Source organism: Gossypium hirsutum, chromosome A02 (assembly GCF_007990345.1).
Source record: "Gossypium hirsutum isolate 1008001.06 chromosome A02, Gossypium_hirsutum_v2.1, whole genome shotgun sequence".
NCBI lineage: Eukaryota > Viridiplantae > Streptophyta > Magnoliopsida > Malvales > Malvaceae > Gossypium > Gossypium hirsutum.
In genome coordinates, this window is record NC_053425.1 from 5681989 (window position 1) to 5704168 (window position 22180).

The 22180-nt window shown below is 31.2% G+C and overlaps 3 protein-coding genes across 3 annotated transcripts; 1 reads left to right on the forward strand and 2 right to left on the reverse strand.

Annotated features, from left to right (window-relative positions):
- Positions 1 to 2103: 2103 nt before the first annotated feature.
- Positions 2104 to 4993, reverse strand: LOC121211005 (uncharacterized). Its single transcript, XM_041083125.1, has 5 exons — positions 4946 to 4993; positions 3660 to 4475; positions 2857 to 3045; positions 2642 to 2767; positions 2104 to 2365 (listed from the first exon to the last, which is right to left on the reverse strand). Exons 1-5 carry the CDS (start codon positions 4991 to 4993, stop codon positions 2258 to 2260), a joined length of 1287 nt encoding a protein of 428 aa, XP_040939059.1. The 3' UTR covers positions 2104 to 2257.
- A 7219-nt stretch (positions 4994 to 12212) lies between these two features.
- Positions 12213 to 17802, forward strand: LOC107940133 (pre-mRNA-processing factor 19). Its single transcript, XM_016873563.2, has 18 exons — positions 12213 to 12402; positions 12511 to 12596; positions 12832 to 12903; positions 12998 to 13060; positions 13394 to 13480; positions 13997 to 14129; positions 14215 to 14336; positions 14438 to 14554; positions 15025 to 15120; positions 15215 to 15274; positions 15476 to 15550; positions 15670 to 15774; positions 16173 to 16289; positions 16384 to 16461; positions 16544 to 16640; positions 16931 to 16982; positions 17299 to 17369; positions 17452 to 17802. The coding sequence occupies exons 1-18, from the start codon at positions 12390 to 12392 to the stop codon at positions 17565 to 17567; spliced, it is 1560 nt and encodes a 519-aa protein (XP_016729052.1). The 5' UTR covers positions 12213 to 12389; the 3' UTR covers positions 17568 to 17802.
- Positions 17803 to 17987: 185 nt separating this feature from the next.
- Positions 17988 to 21459, reverse strand: LOC107940134 (uncharacterized). The gene is made up of 8 exons (XM_016873564.2): positions 21079 to 21459; positions 19936 to 20537; positions 19783 to 19855; positions 19576 to 19656; positions 19355 to 19418; positions 18801 to 18888; positions 18612 to 18696; positions 17988 to 18230 (listed from the first exon to the last, which is right to left on the reverse strand). Exons 1-8 carry the CDS (start codon positions 21187 to 21189, stop codon positions 18189 to 18191), a joined length of 1146 nt encoding a protein of 381 aa, XP_016729053.1. The 5' UTR covers positions 21190 to 21459; the 3' UTR covers positions 17988 to 18188.
- Positions 21460 to 22180: the final 721 nt, after the last annotated feature.

Consider the following 22180-nt stretch of genomic DNA (forward strand, 5'->3'; position numbering starts at 1 on the left):
ATATAAAAAAATATAGATTGTAATACAAACCATTTTTATAAAAAAATATTTTAAAAAATTTGAATAAACATTTTATATCAAATTTTAATATTTTAAATCAATTTATTACCAATAATGCTACAACATGCTTATTTGCTTGGCTCCATATTTAATATATGGAGTAAGTTTCCTTTATTTATTATCGTGCATGTGCTCTTTTTATTTTGTACCAAAGGTTTTTAGAATGGCCAAACATTCAACACTAGTTCTTAAGATGTTGGTATAGAGACAAATACTTTGTCTTGAGAAAATAAAAAATATTTAGAATAATTGAAAATATTATTTAAATTATTATTTATTTGAAATAACATTATTGTTTATTATTAAAATAATTTGAAAAAAAAACTTATCTAAATTTATCACTTAAAAATATATACCAATTATAAATTTTGATTAACTAAATTATAAAAAAATTATTGTAGTTGACATCCTTCCAAGAGACAATGATATCATGTCTAAGCTCTAGCAAATGTAATTTATAAAATTTAAAAATATTAAATATCTATTTTTTAAAAAAAATAAATTTTTATATTGCTTTCGTAATTTTATAATTTTTTCAATTTTTAATAAATTAAATATATTTTTATATAAAAATTTTATTTTATTTTTACATTTTTATAGATTTTTAACATTTTTCAGATTATGACATCTTATGATGACATCATATGACATGGGATAACATACGATTGATTAAATATCTTAATCATTAAATTTTAACACCTAAATGATTAAACTAAGAACATTTGATAAAAATAGAGATCAAAATAAACTAAAAAACCTTGAAGGACCAAAGAGAAAAAAACGATACACTTCAAGGATTTATGCATTAATTTTTTTTAATCATATCATATTCTGGTTGTTATTTTCGTATTATATCTATGTTTGTAATAAAAGTAACAGGAACCTCGTTTGAGTTAGATGGGACCTTATTCTCCTAAAGATTTGGAAAAATTTCATTATGATCTTAATATTTTTAAAAATTGTAATCAAGTTAATCGATTGAGTTTTAGTTCGATTGACATGAGTATTGTTGTCAATGTAGGAGGACCTGGATTTGAGTGTGTTGAAGCGTATTCTCCTTTTATTTATGAGTTGAGAAGAGACTATAGATAGTTCTAAGTATTGTATCAAAAAGAGTATATCTGATCAGAACCTATAAATAAATTGTTCATTGTTCAAATTTTTTGAAAATTCTTAAAAGTCCTCTTAATTTTTTTTAAAAATTATTTAAAGCCCCTAAATTATTTAAAAATTTCAAATAAGCCCCTTAAATTTTTAAAAATTTTGAACAATTTTTCAAACTTAATGACATGTTTTGCTTGCTAACTTAAATTATAAGTTTTGTGCTTGAAAATATAAAGCATTATGGACCACTAGTAAAAGTCAACTTTTTTTTTATTCTTTCTTTTATAGTGTAATAATATTCGTTGAACTTTTGAATTAAAGCATATAAACCTTTTGAATATTTCAATATCATGGTATATTCTCATTAGAATGTTTTTTTATTTCAACATAAAAAAGGGGAAATATTCACAAATTCATATAATTAAATCAAATAACTAAATATTAAAAGATTTTATTGAAAATATACATTTGCTTTTAGTCTAAGCAAAATGTTCCATGGGCTAAATAACAACCCAATTTTTCTCCCTCTTACTTGGACTTGGGCCAGATCAGCCCGAAGACCCGTATCATTATTTTTAAGATAAAATATACTTTAAATAGTAAATATAAATTTAATTCCTTTAATTTTCATATTTTAAAATTTAAATCTAATTATTAATTTTATTAAATCCGATGATTTAAAAATTATGTTATTGAGTTGGTTGAAGCATAAGAATTTGTAGCCCATTGGGACTATGCCCAAAATGCAAGGGAAAAATTGCTATAAGGGTCCTTATCTTAATCGATTTCGATTCATATGAGATAAGAGCAGGTATAAAGGAATATTAGACAAAACAAAAGAGGAGGATTTGACTACAAAAATGCAAAATCTCATTCATTTTGAAGAAATTTCAATTTTATACTACAAAACAAAGGTACATGTTTTACAATTTTATTTACTATGTATCTAGGGTATCCCTTTCCTGCCTTTGCTTATCTGAGTAACTTATAAAGGACCCAATTATTCCTTTACTTTTTACAGTAACTTTTTAAGATCAAACTGATCAAATGCAGAAAAATCTGTGTTAGAAAACTATATATATAATTATTTTATTTAAATCCATGACTGAATTGAATAGTTGCATTCGAAAGAGTTGACACCATTAATATGAGCAAAAATGTCCGAGGAATGAACCATGTCTTCCTCTTCTTTCACGACCACCTGCGTGACATGAATCCGGAAAATGAAAAAAAATAGCATTAGCTTTATATTTGATGCACTAATAGTGTATAATTATATGCACTGCCGGTTAATTAAATGATGACACAAAAGGTGAATGCAATAATTTCGTGTTTTTGGAGGTTGAAATAAAATTATCAAATATTGGATCTCTTTTTAAGGACTAAATTGAACTAATAATACGTGTTATCATCTGATTTACTATCTCTACATGAAATTATATATATATATATATATGAAGAAAGTGAAAGAACTTACTTGGTCATCATCATCATATTCATGATTGATAGAAGCTTGCCTTTGGGTTTCACCAAAATCATCATTTTTAGCAAATCTTCCTCTCACTCGAGGTCGGCTATCAGCTAATGTCTTGCGGCATGCATACTGTACATTCACATATATGTGTATATATATATATCAGTACTTTATGTCCATGCATGCATGTATATGTGTGTATGCATGTATGTATGTACCTTGATTTTCTTGCTGAAGTTCCTTTCATTACGTTTTTTCATGTACCTAAGGATCTTTTCTTTTCTTTGCTCAACAGAGAGTTTCCCAACTTTGTTGAATGTTGAATCTTCTAAACTTGACATCTCTGTTGGTAATGGTGTTGAGCACATTGCTCCTCCAACCAGTTGTTGATTCTCACAGCTCAGTCCCTTTTTTTCAACAATTCACAGTTAAAATATTAATTAATTAATTGCAAAATTAGAATAATATTTGTGTTATATATATATATATATATCTTCAATACTAAAAGCAAGCATTAATTAGATCATTTGGATATGAGCAGTCAAATGTTTGATGTATTTTTAGTTATGGGTATATGGATATGATTCTCCAACATTTTTCTAGAGTACATTTAAATTATGTCTTAAAAAAGTTTTTATTGTATCAATTATGTCCTTCAACTAACCTAATTGTTAGTTTGGATTTGATGCAATGTGTATTTAAAACAAGTAAATGAAATTTTAAACATTTGTATAGTTACTCTGTGGGGCAATTTGGATTTCATGTTTTAAGAAAAATGTAATGATGTTTAAGCTATCTATGTAACAGGTACATAAAATTTGATTCAATGTCGAGAAATTTAATCTAACATTTGATGTCTTGGTTAATGGGTTGATCGAAGAAAGGATATTATTGATAAAATATTAATACTTTAAATGATTTAATTAGAATGTTTAGAAATTTGAGGGTCAATTTAGGGTTTGAATAAGAGTTTAGGGAGGTCCTGTGAAATTAACCCAAAATTAAAATAATCATATTTTACCTGTAAATCTCCGGGTTTAAGAATCCGTTGAATGGAATCCGGACAGAAAATTCCACCATTATCACCTTGAAATTCCAAGTCTTGTGGTAACATCTCATGAGGAGCCGTAAGAATGGTCGCGGCGGCAAAAATCCCAGAATTATGATCGGCAGTCAAAGCATTCATCGGCATGAAAGGCGCAGCCATTGAAGGAGCAAGAAAAGAGCAAGAAGGAAATGAAGGGTTTAAAGGTACGTAAGAAGTCATCGAAAACAAGCAATCGTCATCGAATACGGACGGAAACGGCGGCGTCGGACCCATAAGAGGAGCTCCCGCAGCAACAAAGCCTTGATGATGATAATGATCACCGCCTCCGTATTGGGAGAGCCCATCGACAACTTCGGCGGGTAATTGGATTTGAGATTGCACTAAAGGAAGGTCGAATTGGTGATGATCTTGTTGAGTTAAAAATGGAGGAACGGAAAAAGAAGGGGATTGACATTGAGAGAAGTCTATGGAAGCTGAAATGTCGTTGTCGATCTCGTCAGGCGAGTCGAAAATTATGGAGAGATTGTTGTTGTTATCGTTGGTGGTGGGGGTGGTGTTGTCGGTGTCAGTGTCAGTGTCAGTGGCGGCGGCGGCATTGGCGGCGGCGGTGTTGGTGGCAGTGGGAGTCCCTGATGGTGGCATGCTGGTGAGCTTATCGTTGTAGTTAGAGCTTTCGTCGAAGCAACAATTAGACGAAGTGACCTCCGAGCTTTGCAGGCCGGCGTCGGAGAATAAATCAGCGTCAGAAAAATAGAAAATCGGACCACTAATAGGGCTTGATATATCGTCCTGTAATAAAAAAAATGCAAAAAAATAGTTTTAATTAAAAAATGATATTGACAGTTTTCAAACGTAAAATTATGCATGGTTTTTAATTAATTTTAAAAAGTTTGAAATAATAATTTATTTTTTACGAAAAAAAGCAAACTTTTAAGGCATGAAAATCTTTGTTTCTGAGGGTGTTATATAAAAAATAAAAATAAAAATATTTGTTTCTAAGTTGGTATATAATTTCGTATGTAAATACCTGAAAAAAAAACCTAATTAAAAAAAAAGACAATGGTTTTTCAAAAGGTTAACATGCATGAAAACCTATTAATTAAATGGTAAACTTTTCAGATAATCACTTAATTTTTCCAGAAATTTTATATACAAAACAAATTACTTGTAAATCCAAAATACTGAGAGGAAATTATTATTATTTTCAAATATTAATATGAAAAAAAATATGAAAATGTAAGAAGAAATCGGAGAATTACAATGGGAAGCTGCTGCTGTTCTTGTGGATGAATCATGTCTCGCAACATTGTTTTAAATGAACCCCTAATAATCAAAAGCTTCAATATTGGCAAATAAAAAAGAAATAAACTTTTTTTTTTAAAAAAAGCTATTCAAAGTTTACACCCTAAACCTTAAAATTTAGTGAAAAACTAAAGTAGATGACAAAAAAAAGTTTTAACGATGATATAAGGAAGAAGAAGAAGAAGAAAAAACAAGAACATATGCTGTTGTTGTTGATTTTAGTTCATGAAAATATAGAACAATAAAAACAAAAATTAGGTTTGTTTCATGGGAGTTGAGAAGAAGAAGAAGAAGAAGGAAAAAAAAGAGAAAAGAGTTAATTAGCAAAGAAAAATGGAAGTTTTTTTTTTTTGTTAACAAAAGCTAAGTTTATATATAGAGATTTGGAGAAGTTTTAGGGTTATGTCTGAAACTGGGTTTGCCACCCTGGCACTCTCTTTCCTATCCACTACGAAAATTACGTCGAGCCAGGGATTTTTACTCACTATCATTTTCAAAAATACAAACAAGACACGAATAATATTATAAAAAGGATTATACGAAAATGTTTGTGACGTGGGATTTTAAGCTGAGGACATGTGGATATTTTGGATGACGTGGAAGTTTGATTTTCTTTTTTTGAGGGATTATTTGGCTAAGCTGAAATTGAGCTGACCAAAGCTTTTACCCAATTCTTGGGCTTTTTGTTTCGAATTTTCAACCAAGTTTCTTTGTTTTCTTAAACTGAAAATTTCCCTCTAATTATAAACCCATTAATTTGTTTAATACATCAATTATATATTCCAGAATTTTATTTGCAAAATTTAACTTAGTAATCTTGTATTAACGAGAGTTTAATTATAGGTTCGAGTTTCAATATGTATAAATATGTGGCTTATCCTCTAAGTTTATTTTTTTGTTAATTACCTTAAGTTATTTATTCAAGGAATGTGTTTAAAGTGTTAAAGGTTTAATGTTTTTAAAGTATGTACAATGAAAATTATAAAATATTTATAATTTTATATTTTCAGTACGGAGACCAATGAATTTGAAAAAATTAATAATTATATGTTGGAAAAAATCCGTAAATCCGAGATTATATACCGAAATATACTGAAATTGATACGTATTAGTTATGTAAGAAATACCGTACGGATTAGTTTGGTGAATTGACCCACGAAACATACGGGGATAACGTCAACGAGTACGGAACGTACAGTGCGGTAAAAAGAACCGTAAGTTCCCTTTATATTAGGTCAAACCGTACAAAGTACAATAGAAGAAATACCGTATGCTCCGTTTTATTAGGTCAAGTTGATTTTGACTCTCTTTTTTTTTATCTCTAAATTTTCTTGATCATTTTCTTTGTTCCAAAGGATTTAATACATAAAAAACAACTGAATCCATGCATAAGTTCGAAACTTGGATGGAGTTACATTAATGTTTAAAAAAAACCCTAATTTTATAATTTTAAAAAAAAATTTCTTTCGAAAAAAATATATAAAAAGAATTATCCTCAAAATATAAATAAATAATGTGTGTATATGTTACTTATGAGTAGCTCACTCCTCGAGGCTTTCTCCACCCATACTTCACTGTGTTAGGACTTCGTGGATATATCATGATCTTGTTAGAAACATTTTGTTGAGTCAAATTTCATAGACATACATATGCATAGCATAGCTATTTCGTTAAGAACAGACGTTGGGTTCTACTTTGTATAGTTTACACGTGAGATATTGTTGAGTAAGTGGTTGATATTGTATATATAATGTAACACTCCTAACCTATATCTATTGCCGGAATAAGGTTATGAGGTATTACTTGACTAAACAAAACTTTTATAAGGTCAAAAATACTTACCAGACATAAATTATCAACAATGCAAACATGTCTCATTGATTTTCCATAACAGCTCTTATAAATTTCTAAAATGACTCACTATCAAAACATAACCGAATATCTAATAACAAATTAACTACTATCAAGTTATAACTAAAACATTTCACCACATTAGTTCAATTATAAGGCTTCTCTAAACAAAATGAGCAAGCCATCTTCGCATGGCTATAATGTATACGAAGTCGAAATATCATTCTACCTATAGTCTATCCTATACATGCCTTAAACCATGATGATATACAATCTTCTCAACTCACATAATGACTAGATAGTGTGATGATATCTCTGGCCCTTCCAACTCGAGCTAAAGTATATACCTATAAGAAATGGAAAAGAGAACACGGAGTAAGCTTCAATGCTTAGTAAGTTTTAAGCAATGCAAACAATTAATTTACTTATAGATCGATTATTCAAATTTTCAAGAAATCATTCCTAGATAATTGCCATTTTGGCCAAGTATCCATAAACATAATGCATATTTAGCAAATTCACCTCACTTGAATCTGAACTCAATTAAAACCAAATATTGAAATTACAAATAAGATCATAAGAACTCGAAAAGCATCTCATTAACAAGTTTTAACCATGTTTGCAACAAATCACAAATTCACTACAAGCTATCTTCCTGAGCAACAGTCACTAAATTATTTATAACTGGAGCTAAGAAACACCAAACCAAGTGCCGTTAATTTTCCCTGAAAATAGACTCATATATCTTCCATCCATCAAATTTTCAGAATTTTTGGTTTGACCAATCAATACCAGGTTTTTATTGAAGTTTCCCCTGTTTCACTGTTTGACTAATCTGACTACTCTTCACTACGAATCAAATTTCTCATTATAAAGAATTCGAAATATGTTATCGTTTATTTCATTTGAAACTAGACTCATTAGGGAGTCTAAGAATATAAATTTTATCTTATAACCATTTTTGTACCATTTATAATGATTTTCTGAAAACAGAACAGGGGATCTCGAAGTCATTTTGACTCTGTTCCACGCCACTTCAAATATCTCATTATTGGCAACTCTTTTGCTTACACGGTTTCTTTTATAAAAACTAGACTCATTAAGATTTCATGACATAATTTATTCAGCCTCTAACTCAACTTCCACAATTTATGGTGATTTTCCGAAATCACGTTACTGCTGCTGTCCCAAGCAGATTTATTACCCATTCTTTGGATTCATATTATTTAACATGTATATCACCAAATCAATCTCATATAACCTTTCACCATAACCGAATACACACATACACATATGAGATTGTCACATATACTTCTCATTTCGCATTCATGATTCAATTCCGATCAATCTAACATATAAAAGTATATAATACATACCTAACCGACTTAATGTATTGAACATATTCAATGGTAGTTTACTATGAACATTCGAAATCATAATCTTACTCCAATCATCGGTATTAAGTCTGCTAGATTTAAAACCAAAATCAAATCACCACTACAAAGCATGTGGGACTTTAAGCCCGGATATAATACCAGCACGAATGCCTTCGGGACTTAGCCCGGATATAACGCCAGCACGAATGCCTTCGGGACTTAGCCCGGATATAGCACCAGCACGAATGCCTTCGGGACTTAGCCCGGATATAATACCAGCACGAATGCCTTCAGGACTTAGCCCGGATATAATACCAGCACGAATACCTTCGGGACTTAGCCCGGATATTTTTCCAGCACTTAGCCTGCGGACTTTAAGTCCGGTATATTTCCAGCATAAAGCCTGCGGACTTTAAGTCCGGATATTTTTCCAATACCATGCATACTTAGTTATATATTTAACACATCTCAATCAACCTATCACTTAGTAATCATTTAATACATTCGGATATAAGTTCAATAGGCACATCATCATTAACATTTCAACTAAAAAATTATACCTAATATCACACAATCATTTCGCCATTCAAGCTTAAACTCAAAGTTACCATCGACCTCAAAGTCATATACACGCATTGTTTATTAAACAACTTTGTACAAGTGCTAACTGAATTTCAATTCACCTATTATACTCTTATAAACCAGCATCGATTATATATTAAAGGAAACTACTCAAAACTTACCTCGGATATTTTGAACAGTTGCGGATAGGCTACTCGACTGCTTTTTCCTTTCCCTTATCTGATTTAGACCCTCTTTGCTCTTAAGCTTAATTAAAACAAATAGATTTATTTAATGACTTATTCAACTTTACTAAATACAAATATCAATTTTTTTCAAAACAATATTCAAACATTATATCCAATGAACCACAACTATCGAGTATTTAACTTATAATCGGACATATGATATTACCCGTATGTCATAAGCTGATTACCGAACCTATTACTTCAATTCATGTACATATCGAATGGAGTAATCCTTACTTGAACTATTAGTCAACCTTATCAAATGGACAAATATACTTAAGATACCTTCTATATATATATGTGCATAGATACCATGTTACCGAAAATTATTTTTCTAGCTTAGTTGCCGAACCAATATACAAAACCCATATGCTAAACAACTCGTCAATGTTACCTATATATATATCAAATTCATTCCTCATCCATTCGACTAGCTAAGTTAATATCACGATACACTATCATATAATCCTTACCGCCACAAAGCATGCTCATTATTTATTATTTCCAAACCAATTTATAAGTTAATTTATACAATCAAAATAAGTCTATAATAAACCACAACCTAATCATATCCACCAATCACATTTACTTTACTTAAACCGAATAAGCAAGCACATTTAGTCCTTGGCCGAATATCACTAAACACAAGTCAACAATAGTCTTAATATTTATCACCCTATATATATCATTTGCAAAAGAAAAGAAAAAAATGGATTAATCATACATATATACTACAAAAGCCGAATACAAAAATTTAACCTATGCATAACATTACTTACATTCCAACACTCAAATTATTCAAAATCAAACTCTTAAAAGTTATGCACAAAGCCGAATCCCTAATATGAACAAACCTCAAATTCATTTATTTCAAACATCCACAATGTATTTGTTCAAGTCATTAAGTAAATTTATGTTCGGCTATAGTACTCATGAGTATTAAAAATTTATAACTTAACTAACTCCAACCTTCCTCTTCAACAATTCTTCATAAAACATAAAGACTATAATCCAATCTCCTCCTTTAATAACCAAAACCGAATGCTCAAATCATCACCAAATTTCAAAATTTTGACATGGGCTATGTATGAAACTATCTAATTAACTAAAATCAAGCTTAAAATTTCAAAAAATAACATAATTTACTAACCTTCCCCAAGCTTAAAGTGACCGAAAATCTTGTCCCTTTTTCTTTCTTCAATTTGGCCAAGAAGAACCAAAAAAATATGAAGCTTTGTTTTCATCACCTCTTTTTCTATTTTTTTTATATACATTAATACTATAAAATGTAAAGCCACTTCACTAATAAACAATACATATATTCTAAATAAAACCACATCATGGCCGACCATTACACAACAAAATAGATATTTGACATCCAAGTCTCTCTTTTTGTATTTATGCATTAATAGGCCACTTTAAAATTAACCTAACATATTTCACAATTGTCTCACCTAAGTCCTATTTAATAAATTTCACATACAAATGACAAAATTAAAGCATGAAACTTTCACATTTGCATGTACACATACTATAAGCATAGAATATAACAGTTAATTATTTTTTTATGACTTGGTTTTGTGGTCCCGAAACTACTTTCCGACTAGGGTCAAATTAGGGCTATTACATATAACTCATGTACTTTGATATATTAAAAATTTGTGCTCTCATGATAGTGGGTCGAAAGTTGGTATATATTGAGTGTATGACTTATGTATAGCATGGTTTCACTTACAATAGTAGAATTCATAACTTGAATAAAGAGTTAATGATATTCTTTAAATGACATTGTATGAACTATGAAAATGGAATGTGACCATAATCATTGTTTGGGATGAATGACTATCTTTATTGTTTATAAGTAATTATCATTTTCATTATAGAAGATACAAAGGTGATCACGAGATAAAAATAGATGAGATTAAGTGAACGGATTTAACTTAAAGGGATCAAAAATATCTTACTAGTGTAACACACATATAATTAAGTCATTAGATAAAAGCATAATGTATGTTGCTTTTGTAACGGTTTATGATTAATATGCAGAGTTGGAATTACAAATTATAATTTAAGCCCAATTTATATGTTTTGCCAACCCCTTCGCTAGCTCGATATAATTCTGTATTGTTGGAAAAATTCGGTTTAGAAAACAAGTTTATTTCACGGTGAAATTTTAAAAATTTTCTAAAATGACAAAGTGGCTATTTTTAACAAAAAATATCTCCAAAAAAATTTGTTATACTATACGTTGATAATGGCAGTAGGGATGATTGCAAAGCAATAAGAAAGAAAAATAAGAACACATATATTTTACGTGAAAAACTCTTATCGGGAAAAACAATGAGCAGATGAGAAGAAATTCACTAATGTTGAAAAGCAAAGAATACAAGAGGTTTGTGACTATATGCAGTTTTTAAGGGTTAAACAATACGTCTAATAAAAGAAGTATAGTCCTATACCAGATTCAATTTGTGCGGCAAGGTTAAATTAATATTACTTTCTTATAAGCATATTCATCTCTTTTGTTCTTCACCTAAGAACTTCAATGAAAACATTTAAAAATGCGTTTAAAAACTAATCCAAACCTAGTTTTCAACGACAAAATCCAAATTCTATTGAACTACTTTTCCTTTATAAACCTCGATTTTGATTCTTTTTTCATCTCAATTCAAATTTTATATATTATTTTCCCTAAAAATAAAATTTTTCTTTTTTTCTCCATTATTTTGTATAAAATAAGTAATGTTAGTTGAACTTTTATTATGGAAAAAAGACTCAAATAAGACCTGAAATTCAAATACAAAGAAGAAGTCGTGTAGGAAAAAATTGGTTAGAGGATTGAAAAAAGACTCTAGCAGTTAAAAAAAAATACAATAAAAGAGAAGAAAGAGTCGTGGGAGGGAGAAAGCATAAAAACAATTGAAAAGTTTTAATTTAATTTAAAAATTATCTTATATAATACTTAGACATGAATATGTTTACAAGTTTTTTTTTAAAAGAAATTTAAAAATTATTTTTTTTTGTAATTTTTAGTTAATAATCGTCAAGTGTAATAAAATGATTGATTAAAAAAATTAATGACAGGATAATTCAAATAATGAGGTAAAAAAATTAAATATTAGAAAATATTTATAAAAAAAATGTCGGTCCGATTGACTTTTGAACATTGACTTAACCCGACTCAAACCGGCCCGTTAATAAGTTATACTCTCATGGCTTTTTTTATTTCGTTCACTCTCATTCATGTCTAACTGCTGCTTAGTTTCGTCTATCCAATAAGGCAATTAATTTTCCAGTTTTTTTTCAGCAGCCTTCCTTCACTTCCCAATCGAAGAAAACCAAAACCCTAATTTGTTTTTCTCGAAATGAACTGTTCAAGTAAGCTATTTTTCTCTCTATTTCTTTCTCATTTATTTATTTTTTCTTTTGTTAAAAGCTGTCTTTTTTTATTTTTAATCTGAGAGGATATTCTGGTTCTCCGTGCAGTCTCCAGCGAGGTTCCGGAAGAGCCCGTCGTCTCCAAGAAATCCGGCTTGCTTTATGAGAAACGCTTAATCGAGAGGCACATTGCGGTTCGATTTTTGTTTTTGTTTCTATCCCTTAATTAAAAAACTTTTCTAGGTTTTATATTTTGTTTCCACCAAAAAGAGGATAATGATCAAGGTGGAAAGTTGCAGAAGATTTTTTTTTTCTCCTGAAAGTTCTCTTTTTGTTCAGAAATTTCATTTTTTTTTCTTTTAGATTTTTGGTAATTTTGGCTGAATTAGCTGCTTTTTGATAGAATATTTGCTTTGCTGTTATAACTAGGACTATGGGAAGTGTCCGGTTACAGGGGAACCGCTTACCATGGAGGACATTGTCCCAGTCAAAACCGGCAAGGTGATTATACTATTGTTGGTTTCAGTACATGTTTTCTTTGCTTCTTTGTGACTTTGTGAGCTGATAGGTTTTGTTTTATATTTGTTTGATGCAGATTGTGAAGCCCAGATCTTTAACAGCAGCTAGCATCCCAGGGATGCTTGGAATGTTTCAGAATGTATGTTATCCTTTATATATATATATACGCCTTTCTTATGCTTTTTCCTTTTAATGTCTTAATTGGTTCAAGTTTGAAGATCATGCTTTTCTTTTTGTTATATGTGAGTGTGGTGGGGAAATGGATTTTCTCTTGTTATCTGTAACTTGTAATAACCTTGATGTTGGTTTTACCATAGGAGTCTTACTATGTTTCTTTTGTTATCTAGAAATGAATAATTTCCATATAATTCGTTTTTTATTTTCTACATGATAGTTGCCAAAGGCAAAGTTTTACTATGTTTACATTGATTTTTCTTCAGTGTTTAACGCTGTGTTTCTTCTGTCATTGCAGGAATGGGATGCTTTGATGCTATCCAATTTTGCATTGGAGCAACAGCTGCATACAGCTAGGCAAGAGCTAAGTCATGCACTCTACCAGGTAACAACAATTGGGATATCGGTTAATTTTCATTTTGACATTCATGTAATCCTTTTTAATTACTGGTTTTTGTATGTTGTCTTATATCATGGCACTAGAAAGAGCATAAGATTTTATATGTTACTTTAGTTTAGATTGAAGCAAAAATCTTCTTGATAATCTGGTTTGAGCTCTTTTTGTCAAAATCTATTTTACAATCTTACCGGTAGTTATATTCCTTGTGACATTCACAAAGAAACATAATTTAGCTTGGTGTTTGTGTAAGGACTTTTTTAGCTTTGAGTAGTTATATTCCTTGTAACATTCACAAATAAATGTTTATCTTCTACCATAAAGTAAACCTATTCAAAAGATCTCTCCAAAAGATCTCTCCAAAAGATCCATGTGGTTATGGAATCTGATAATAAAAGTACATCAAGTTTTAACTCACCATTGGCTTTTTCTTTTCCCTTTCTGATTCTTTTTTTTTTAATCTGAATATAAGCAGTTCATTTTTTTTTTATCATTTTCATACAGCATGATGCTGCCTGCCGTGTTATTGCAAGACTTAAAAAGGAAAGGGATGAAGCCAGGTCATTACTTGCACAAGCTGAGAGGCAGGCACCTTTGCCTGCATCTGCAGTTACTGCTGTGAGCAATGGAAAGAGAGGTTCTTTCTCAGTATGTTTTCATTAATTTTTATTTGTCTTTAATTTGTTATGTATCTTATTTGAAATTTATCTTTGTACTCATAGCTTCCGAGGAAGAAGATATGGGCCCTGGTGCAAAGAGAATGCGTCCCGGGGTTTCTGATAGTATTATCGCTGAGTTAACAGAATGTAATGCTGCTTTGTCTCAACAACGTAAAAAGCGCCAGGTACTTATCTTGGTTGATTCCAACTGCTTCATTGTAGACAAAATCTTCATATTGTCTTTTTTGCCCCTTCCTCCAATGTTTTCCTTGTATTGTCTTTTCAGATACCTCCAACACTAGCTCCCATTGATGCTTTGGAGAGGTATACTCAACTTTCTAGTCATCCCCTTCACAAGACAAACAAACCAGGGATCACTTCAATTGACATCAATCTTTTAAAGGTATGGTGCTCCTTTTAGTTATCCCTTTAATAAACATATAGTTTTCTCTACACCTCTATGGATAGATGATTGTGTTTGGATGTTACATGTGGAATTGATATTTAGTTGCCAAAATTAAGGAACTGCGAAATATAGCTGTTAGAAACAAGGTGTGGCTGTTAAATTTGAAGTTATGTAAGGGTTATTACCAAGGTGATGGATAAGTTTATATTTTTGTTCTTTTTGTGCAACATTTTATGTCGCTCATATTATTAATTACCAAGGTGATGACTAATCTATTGAATGTAATTTTTTGTTTTTATTGTGAAAATGGCCTAGTGGATTTATCCAGCACTATAGTGCTTGAATTAGAGTATGTTAGGGAAATTTGTCTGACAATGCAAAATGTAAATTGGAATCGCCTCTAGCTTTTATGTTTTTGCTAGTCTTCAAAGCCTGTTAATTTACTTTCTTTTACTTCTACTTGTTAGGACATTGTTGCCACAGGTGGGGTTGATTCAAATGCTGTTTTATTTGGTCGAACATCTGGGGAGATCTTATCAACACTTAGTGGTCACTCTAAGAAGGTTTAGTCAGTTTTCTCTACTGTATTGAAAAGGCCAGCTTCTGTTTAGCGTTTTCTTTTGAAACTTATTGTCTGACTCCAGTCTTCTTTTGTAGGTTACAAGTGTAAAATTTGTGGCTCATAATGATGTATTTTTAAGTGGTTCTGCAGATAAGGTAAGCCAAAATTTCAAGTCTCAAGTTCTCGTTTTTTTTTTTTTTTTTCTTTTCATGGTCCTTGTTTTTATGCTTCATAAGAGATGTTTCTAAGAAGGATATGGTGTTCATGTTTTAATCATTCAAACATAACTATACCGCTCCATACTTTATTTTATGTTTTAGCTTGCAACTCTGTATTATTGATTTTGAATGTTGTAGACTGTACGCATTTGGCAAGGTTCTGAAGATGGAAACTACAATTGTAGGCATATTTTGAAAGATCATACAGCTGAGGTAAATATATGCTGAATTCAAATTCTCTCAGATACTGACTGTTACAATTATCAAATTCTACTTTTATTTCATTTATGATCTTGTGAACACTAGAATAAGCTTACCTTGTACTCTTTCAGGTGCAAGCTGTCACAGTCCATGCCACAAATAACTACTTTGTAACTGCTTCGCTTGATGCAACATGGTGCTTTTATGATCTTTCCTCTGGCTTATGCTTGACACAGGTCCTAATCAGTCTTTCTTCTCTCTCTAACCTGTGATGTTTGGCACGTGATTATTGCTCGTGAAGTACATGAATTAATTGGTCTCCTATTAGTTAATAATAGCTTATGTTAGTATTTGAATCTCTTCAATTGACCTTTAATTTCGGGTGTGCTTAACTGATTCATGAAGTTTTTGAAACTAATCATAGAGGACTACTGTGAGTTTCTTCTGCGTTCTAGCATGTTTTCAAATTTTCCACCAAGTTTCTTTAGGAATTTCAATGAAAATATGTAGTAACTATTTTCTCTATTGGTAAAGGTCTTGGTGAAATTATGTTCTTTTTCTTTGAGTCAAATTTCCATTTCATTTACTTTAAGAGGAAATCCTATATTATAATCCGATTTTTTATTTTTTGCAGGTTGAAGACCCTACAAATTCCATGGGTTATACATCTGCTGCATTTCATCCCGATGGTCTCATCCTTGGAACAGGCACCATAGGATCTACCGTTAGAATTTGGGATGTGAAGAGTCGGGTATTTACTATGTTCTGAGAACCAAACTTCTTTTTCTAAGTATATTTTAGTTCCATTTCTTAAACCACTCGTTCTATGTTCAATCATCCTATAGGGAAATGTTGCTAACTTTGATGGACACACTGGTGCAGTAACAGCCATATCTTTTTCGGAAAATGGTTACTTCCTAGCAGTAAGCACTTATCAGCCAAAATTTTCACATTAGGTTGATGGCCGTGAATGAAATGATCTGATTTATTTATTTTTAACAATAGACTGCTGCACATGATGGTGTTAAGTTGTGGGATCTACGTAAATTAAAGAATTTCCGTTCTTTTGAGTTATATGATCAAGACACGCCGACTAACTCTGGTACGTAATATCTTGACAACGGACTCAGTATTGCATGCTTCTATGTTAAGCTTGTCTCATATCAACTCTTTTTAGGAATGAGCAATAATTGTGTTATTTTATCATGTAATAGTTCACTGTTTTGTCATTGTAAACTAGGTCCCAACATACACCTTTTTCCGTGGGACTTTAGAGTTAGGAAAGACAAAAGAAAGTGAACGTCCAAATATTTTATTTCTTTTGATTAGAGTTGTTTATTATAAAGGGCTATACTTTCAACAGCAGTTTAATTCTTTTCTTTTTTCTTTCAGTGGATTTCGATCATAGTGGGAGTTACCTTGCAATTGCAGGCTCAGATATACGGTAGGTGCTCTCAGGGTCTCATATACAGGTCTTGACATACAGGATAGTTTCATGAACCTAAAACTCGATTTAGGACTGTTGTATGCATATCACATTTGAATAGTGTGTGTAAAGCTATGTAGTGATTCTAAATAGCAACGATGTTTGCCTCTTAACTGAAATTCCAAAGAATGCGTTTCATAAACTTACAATAAAAAGTATGCTACCCCTTTCTCTGCAGTCACACACGAACTCATCCTCTCCGAAATATTATATCAAAATTATTTTGCCATATGATACATGTTGGTTGATACTAATTTTAATTATCTGCTTCCAGAGTTTACCAAGTTGGCAGCGTCAAAGCAGAATGGAATTGCATCAAAACTTTACCTGATTTGTCCGGCACAGGTTCGTATTCTCTTCATGTTCCTCTCAGTTGATTTTATTTTGATTTTCCGCTGAGTTCGATAAGCTGTATTCTTATTTGCAGGTAGAGCAACTTGTGTCAAATTTGGTCCTGATGCAAGGTACTTAGCAGTTGGATCAATGGATCGCAACCTTCGGGTATTTGGCCTTCCTGAAGAAGATGCTTCAACAGAATCATAAAAGGGGAAACAAAAGTCCCTTGTGCTTCCCATCCATATATATGGTAAGTTCTGATTAAACCATAGTTTTATGCCAAAATTCACATGTGAGGTTAGGGCCTGAATGTCACCATTCCTCCATAATGTATGTCACTGTATCATCTAGAAGCGAATCGAAACTTATAAGACAATTTTGACTACTAGATTTCGAGTTTTGGTACCATTTTTTATAAATATTTTTATCTTTAATTTTGTAATTGTGTAGCCTAAACCAATATTGTTAGGGTAGATAGATGGTATATGTAACTTCATGTTCACCATATAAATGAACATTGTGCATTTAGGCATGCCTTGCCATTGCACATTGATAAAAAAATTAATTGATTTCTACGCATAATGATTTTTTTGCTTGGAGTAGAGGTCGAAATAAATATTAAACGAATAAAGAAAGCACATAATTTTTTAACTTACAAGCAATTTGTTATAATACAATTTAAGCCACAAAATGTAGGGCAAAGTCATTAAATCATGGATGGTACAAGTTAAAGAATAAAGAATGGCAGCTTCCACACCTCCTAAACCATACGTTTTTTAACATTTCAGCTGAAAATTGATAAACTTTTAAGTCCCGTTTCACTTGATTTCAGTTTTGAAAGTGTTTTGATGCATGTGTGAATCCCCAAAGCTGCAAAAGTAGAAAAAAATATACATTAAACGATATAAGGTACAATCACTGTTACTCAGAAATCTATGTACTTGGAAGTATCTGTGGAAGGTTATACCCTTATATGCTTGTTCAAATATATGTCAAGAACGTTTGGCAGACATGAACGAATCAACAAACATAAGTGCTCACTGGTATAGGTAAACTTTTGTTGTAAAAAACTTGTGTTCATCGAATGTCCATATTTTACCTTTCATTTAAGCTATTAACTTGAAGATACAGTGCCCTTTTACCATATTTGAGATCCCAATCACTCAAGTTTTTGGTTAAGGCTTAATGTTGAGTAAACAGATAACCAGAAAATTATTAGAACTGAAACTGGTCAAAAGAAACTAACGTTACCTCGATGTTCTTTGGTTCAAAGTCTTGGTTATGAGCCAAACATAAGTTCCCAAATGTTTCACAGGCTCCGCTTGTTCCACTTAATCTTATTTCAGAGAGAATAATATCACGATTGTGAAGAAACATATAAAAATAATACAAAGCTACTTGGCACACATCTACTAGAGAAAACAGCAACTTTTGACTTACAGATCTTCATCCAAGCTCAACGCGAAGTTGCCACCACCTCCGAGGGCTAACAAGTCATTCACACATATATAGTAATAACGATTTGCACCTGTTCAGATAATATGATATGAGATCCGAAAATCAACCAGTAGCAACTCGAGCAGGCTGCTCAATTTTTTTTTTAAGAAGACACTAGTCTCTCACTAATAATATTTGGCATATTGATAGTTTAAATACGTTTATTAACTGTCCATGCCATTTCCTATATGGTTTCAAGAAAGAAACAAAGAATACAAAAGGATTAACATTTTCTTAGGATGTGGAGGTTTTATAAGCAGCATGAATATCCCAATATAATAGTGAGAAAATGCTTTTGTCAGAATGGTGTGTATCAATGTGATCCTCCAAATGCATGAAAAAACTTGAAGATAATTAAACATGCTCATGCCAGATACATACCAATATCTGATATATACACCTGAATCTCAGTAATGTAATATTAAACTAATCTTTCTCTTTATGTATGTCAACATAACATGTAGGCAGTAAGAAATGAAGTAAACAACATTGCATACCAGTGGGTCTAAATAGCCTCGGCTCACCATACTTGGTTGTGAATACAAACGTCTGGTTTGTTCCCTGTCATAAAATAAGAGAAATAAAGCTAAAACAAGGACACATTTACAGTATATAATTTAAGAAATGAAAGGACATAGTGCACACATGCAACAATTCAGAAAGAGAAATCATGTCATGATGCAAACAAAAGTATATTCAGAACAGGCCTGTTGCATACTTGATATTTTCTCTTCGGTGTTGGTTTCAAAGGGCATTCTAACATTGCACCAAAGACAGCTCCTTGCCTGTCTCCAGTAATCTATAATTTACATGAAAATGCAAATAATTACAAGTATTAGAAACTAATTAAGCATTGCAAAATTCAGAGACTCGGAAACAACCTCTAATGACAATTGCATTTGTTAACATATAAACATCAACATACCAGCAAACAAGGGCCAGGAAGCTCAGCACTCTTACGAATCAGTGTACGAAGTGATATACCATGCTTCAACGTACTGCCCTTCATTTGAAAGAGTTAGCAACAAATCGAGATCAAATACCAAAAGCAAGCTGCAATGCTTATTGCAAAATTTACCTATACAACAACATCCATTGACACCCTTTAACAATATTGGGAAGGGAAGACGTCAAGAACTCATACAAATTATAGTTAATGAATACAGATTCGTCAGAAAGTTTTGGTGGAGCCTTAATCGGACTCTGTTCTTCTCTTGCTTCTTGAAATTCATCAGAAGGTTTTAGGGGAGACTTCATTGGACTCTGTTCTTCCCTTGCGTCATGAAATTCATCAGGTTTTAGTGGAGACTTCATTGGACTCTGTTCTTCTCTTGCTTCTTGAAATTCATCAGAGCTGGTACTCCTTCCAGAAACACAGTCCTTATTCTCACTACAAAGTCTAATTCTAGCAATTTGCTTATTGTTACTATGAGTCCAAATTTTTTTATTATCTTCACAAGCCTTTTTTAATTCTTCAGTTGTACAAGTAGTGTATTCTTTAACACTATCCAGGACTTCATGTCGTGTCTCAAATTTCTTTTTCCATCTAACAGGAAGCGAAGGAACCGGCTTTAGTTCACCTCCATGATTATCCAATTTAGACTCAGCATAGCTTAGTGATGGGATGATGTAAGAGAATATTGAAGACAAAGATTTTGACCCTTTGGTGTACCATCTGGCCTACACATCCAAAAGTTTCATGTCATGAAATCATTACAACTAAAATTCACAACTTCCACAACTTAAGCTAATGAAGTTATTGCCTCTTTCAATTCATGGAGATATAGGGGAAGCATAAATTAATTGATTTGCCCAATACAAAAACCAAACAATTGAAGCTTCAAATGGAAGAACGAACCCCATGAATTTAGACCAATTTATGAAGGGGGGTATCTTAAGCCTAAACAATGACAACAAATTTTATGAGAAAAAAGTTAAATTTCATTAGTCTATTAACCGTCCTTGCACAATCCAACCTATCAAAACTTTCTTTTTTTTTGTTATGATTACGAATTAAATGAAATTAAATATAACATAAATCAGAAAATTTTAGTTATTTTTCAAATATAATAAATAAAACCAAAAAAGAACCATTTCCCAGGCTTTTTTAAAAAAATATTCAATAAAAAAATTAGCTACATTAGCTAGATTTCCTATAAGTTACCCAGATCTTGATTCATAAACATAAATACATTAAAAAGAAAACAAATAAAGGAATTACCTGAGAAAGATCTGGTGGAGAAGATGGAGAAGATGGAGAAGAATGATGAGACGCTGAATCTGAAAATAAACGTGAAAGGCTTCCCGCTGCTTTATCTTTCAATGTATACATTTTTTTCTCCCCCAAAAAATTATATTTTTTAAAGCTTTTAACCCATAAATATAAACAAATGAATGATCTTTTTATGTGTGTAGAATTGAAGGGAAAAAAGTTTTAAACTTTTGAGGGTTTGAAGAACAGAGAAGAGAAAAGAGAATTGTCGGTGAGAAAATGTCGGAAAATGGAAACAGAGAGAACAGAGAACAAAAAAGAGCGAAGGTGCGTAATTGATGCGTTCGGCTATTGCGTGATTTTTTGCGTAAATTGAAATTGTACTGAAGTATATATAGCTACCTTTTTTTTAAAATAAATAAGTATTAATACAAAAATAAACTAGAGTTGAATAATACGCTTTATCGAAAGACTGTTTAATATCCAATTTATTTCAATATTATCTGTTTGTATCAAAATTTTGTCATAAAAATTTCCTTGGGCTAATGTGACACTATTAAGGATACCCTACAATTCAACTTCATAAACAGAATAAATCTTAATCTACGGTTAAAATTAAGGACCTACTTGCCATTTTAGTCTCTCAAAACTCTACGTGTCGAGGTGGATCATGTATTAATCTTAATTGCTACTCATTTTATTATTTATAATTATTTGCATATTATAATTTAGGGATAATTATTAAAATTGTACATGAATTTTGATAAAATTTATAATATTATATAACTTTAATTTGGTGTATTTGTATTAGACCTACTCATAAGTCGAGCCACCCAAAAAGTGTGAGAATTTAGGTAAATATATAGGCCCGAAAAATAGGCTTAAACAAAAAATAAAGCTCGTTTAAACAATGGGTTGGATATTAAGTAAGGCTTTTTCGGCCCGAGCCTGGCCCAAATATGTAAAAAAAATGCAAATTTTTGTTGTTGTTTTTTTATTACTTTTTTTATTGCTATTTTCTTGTTGATTTTTCACTATTGTGTTGTTACTATTTTGTTATTTTATTGTTAATTTTATTATTTTAGTGTTGTTTAAGTACACATATTTTTTA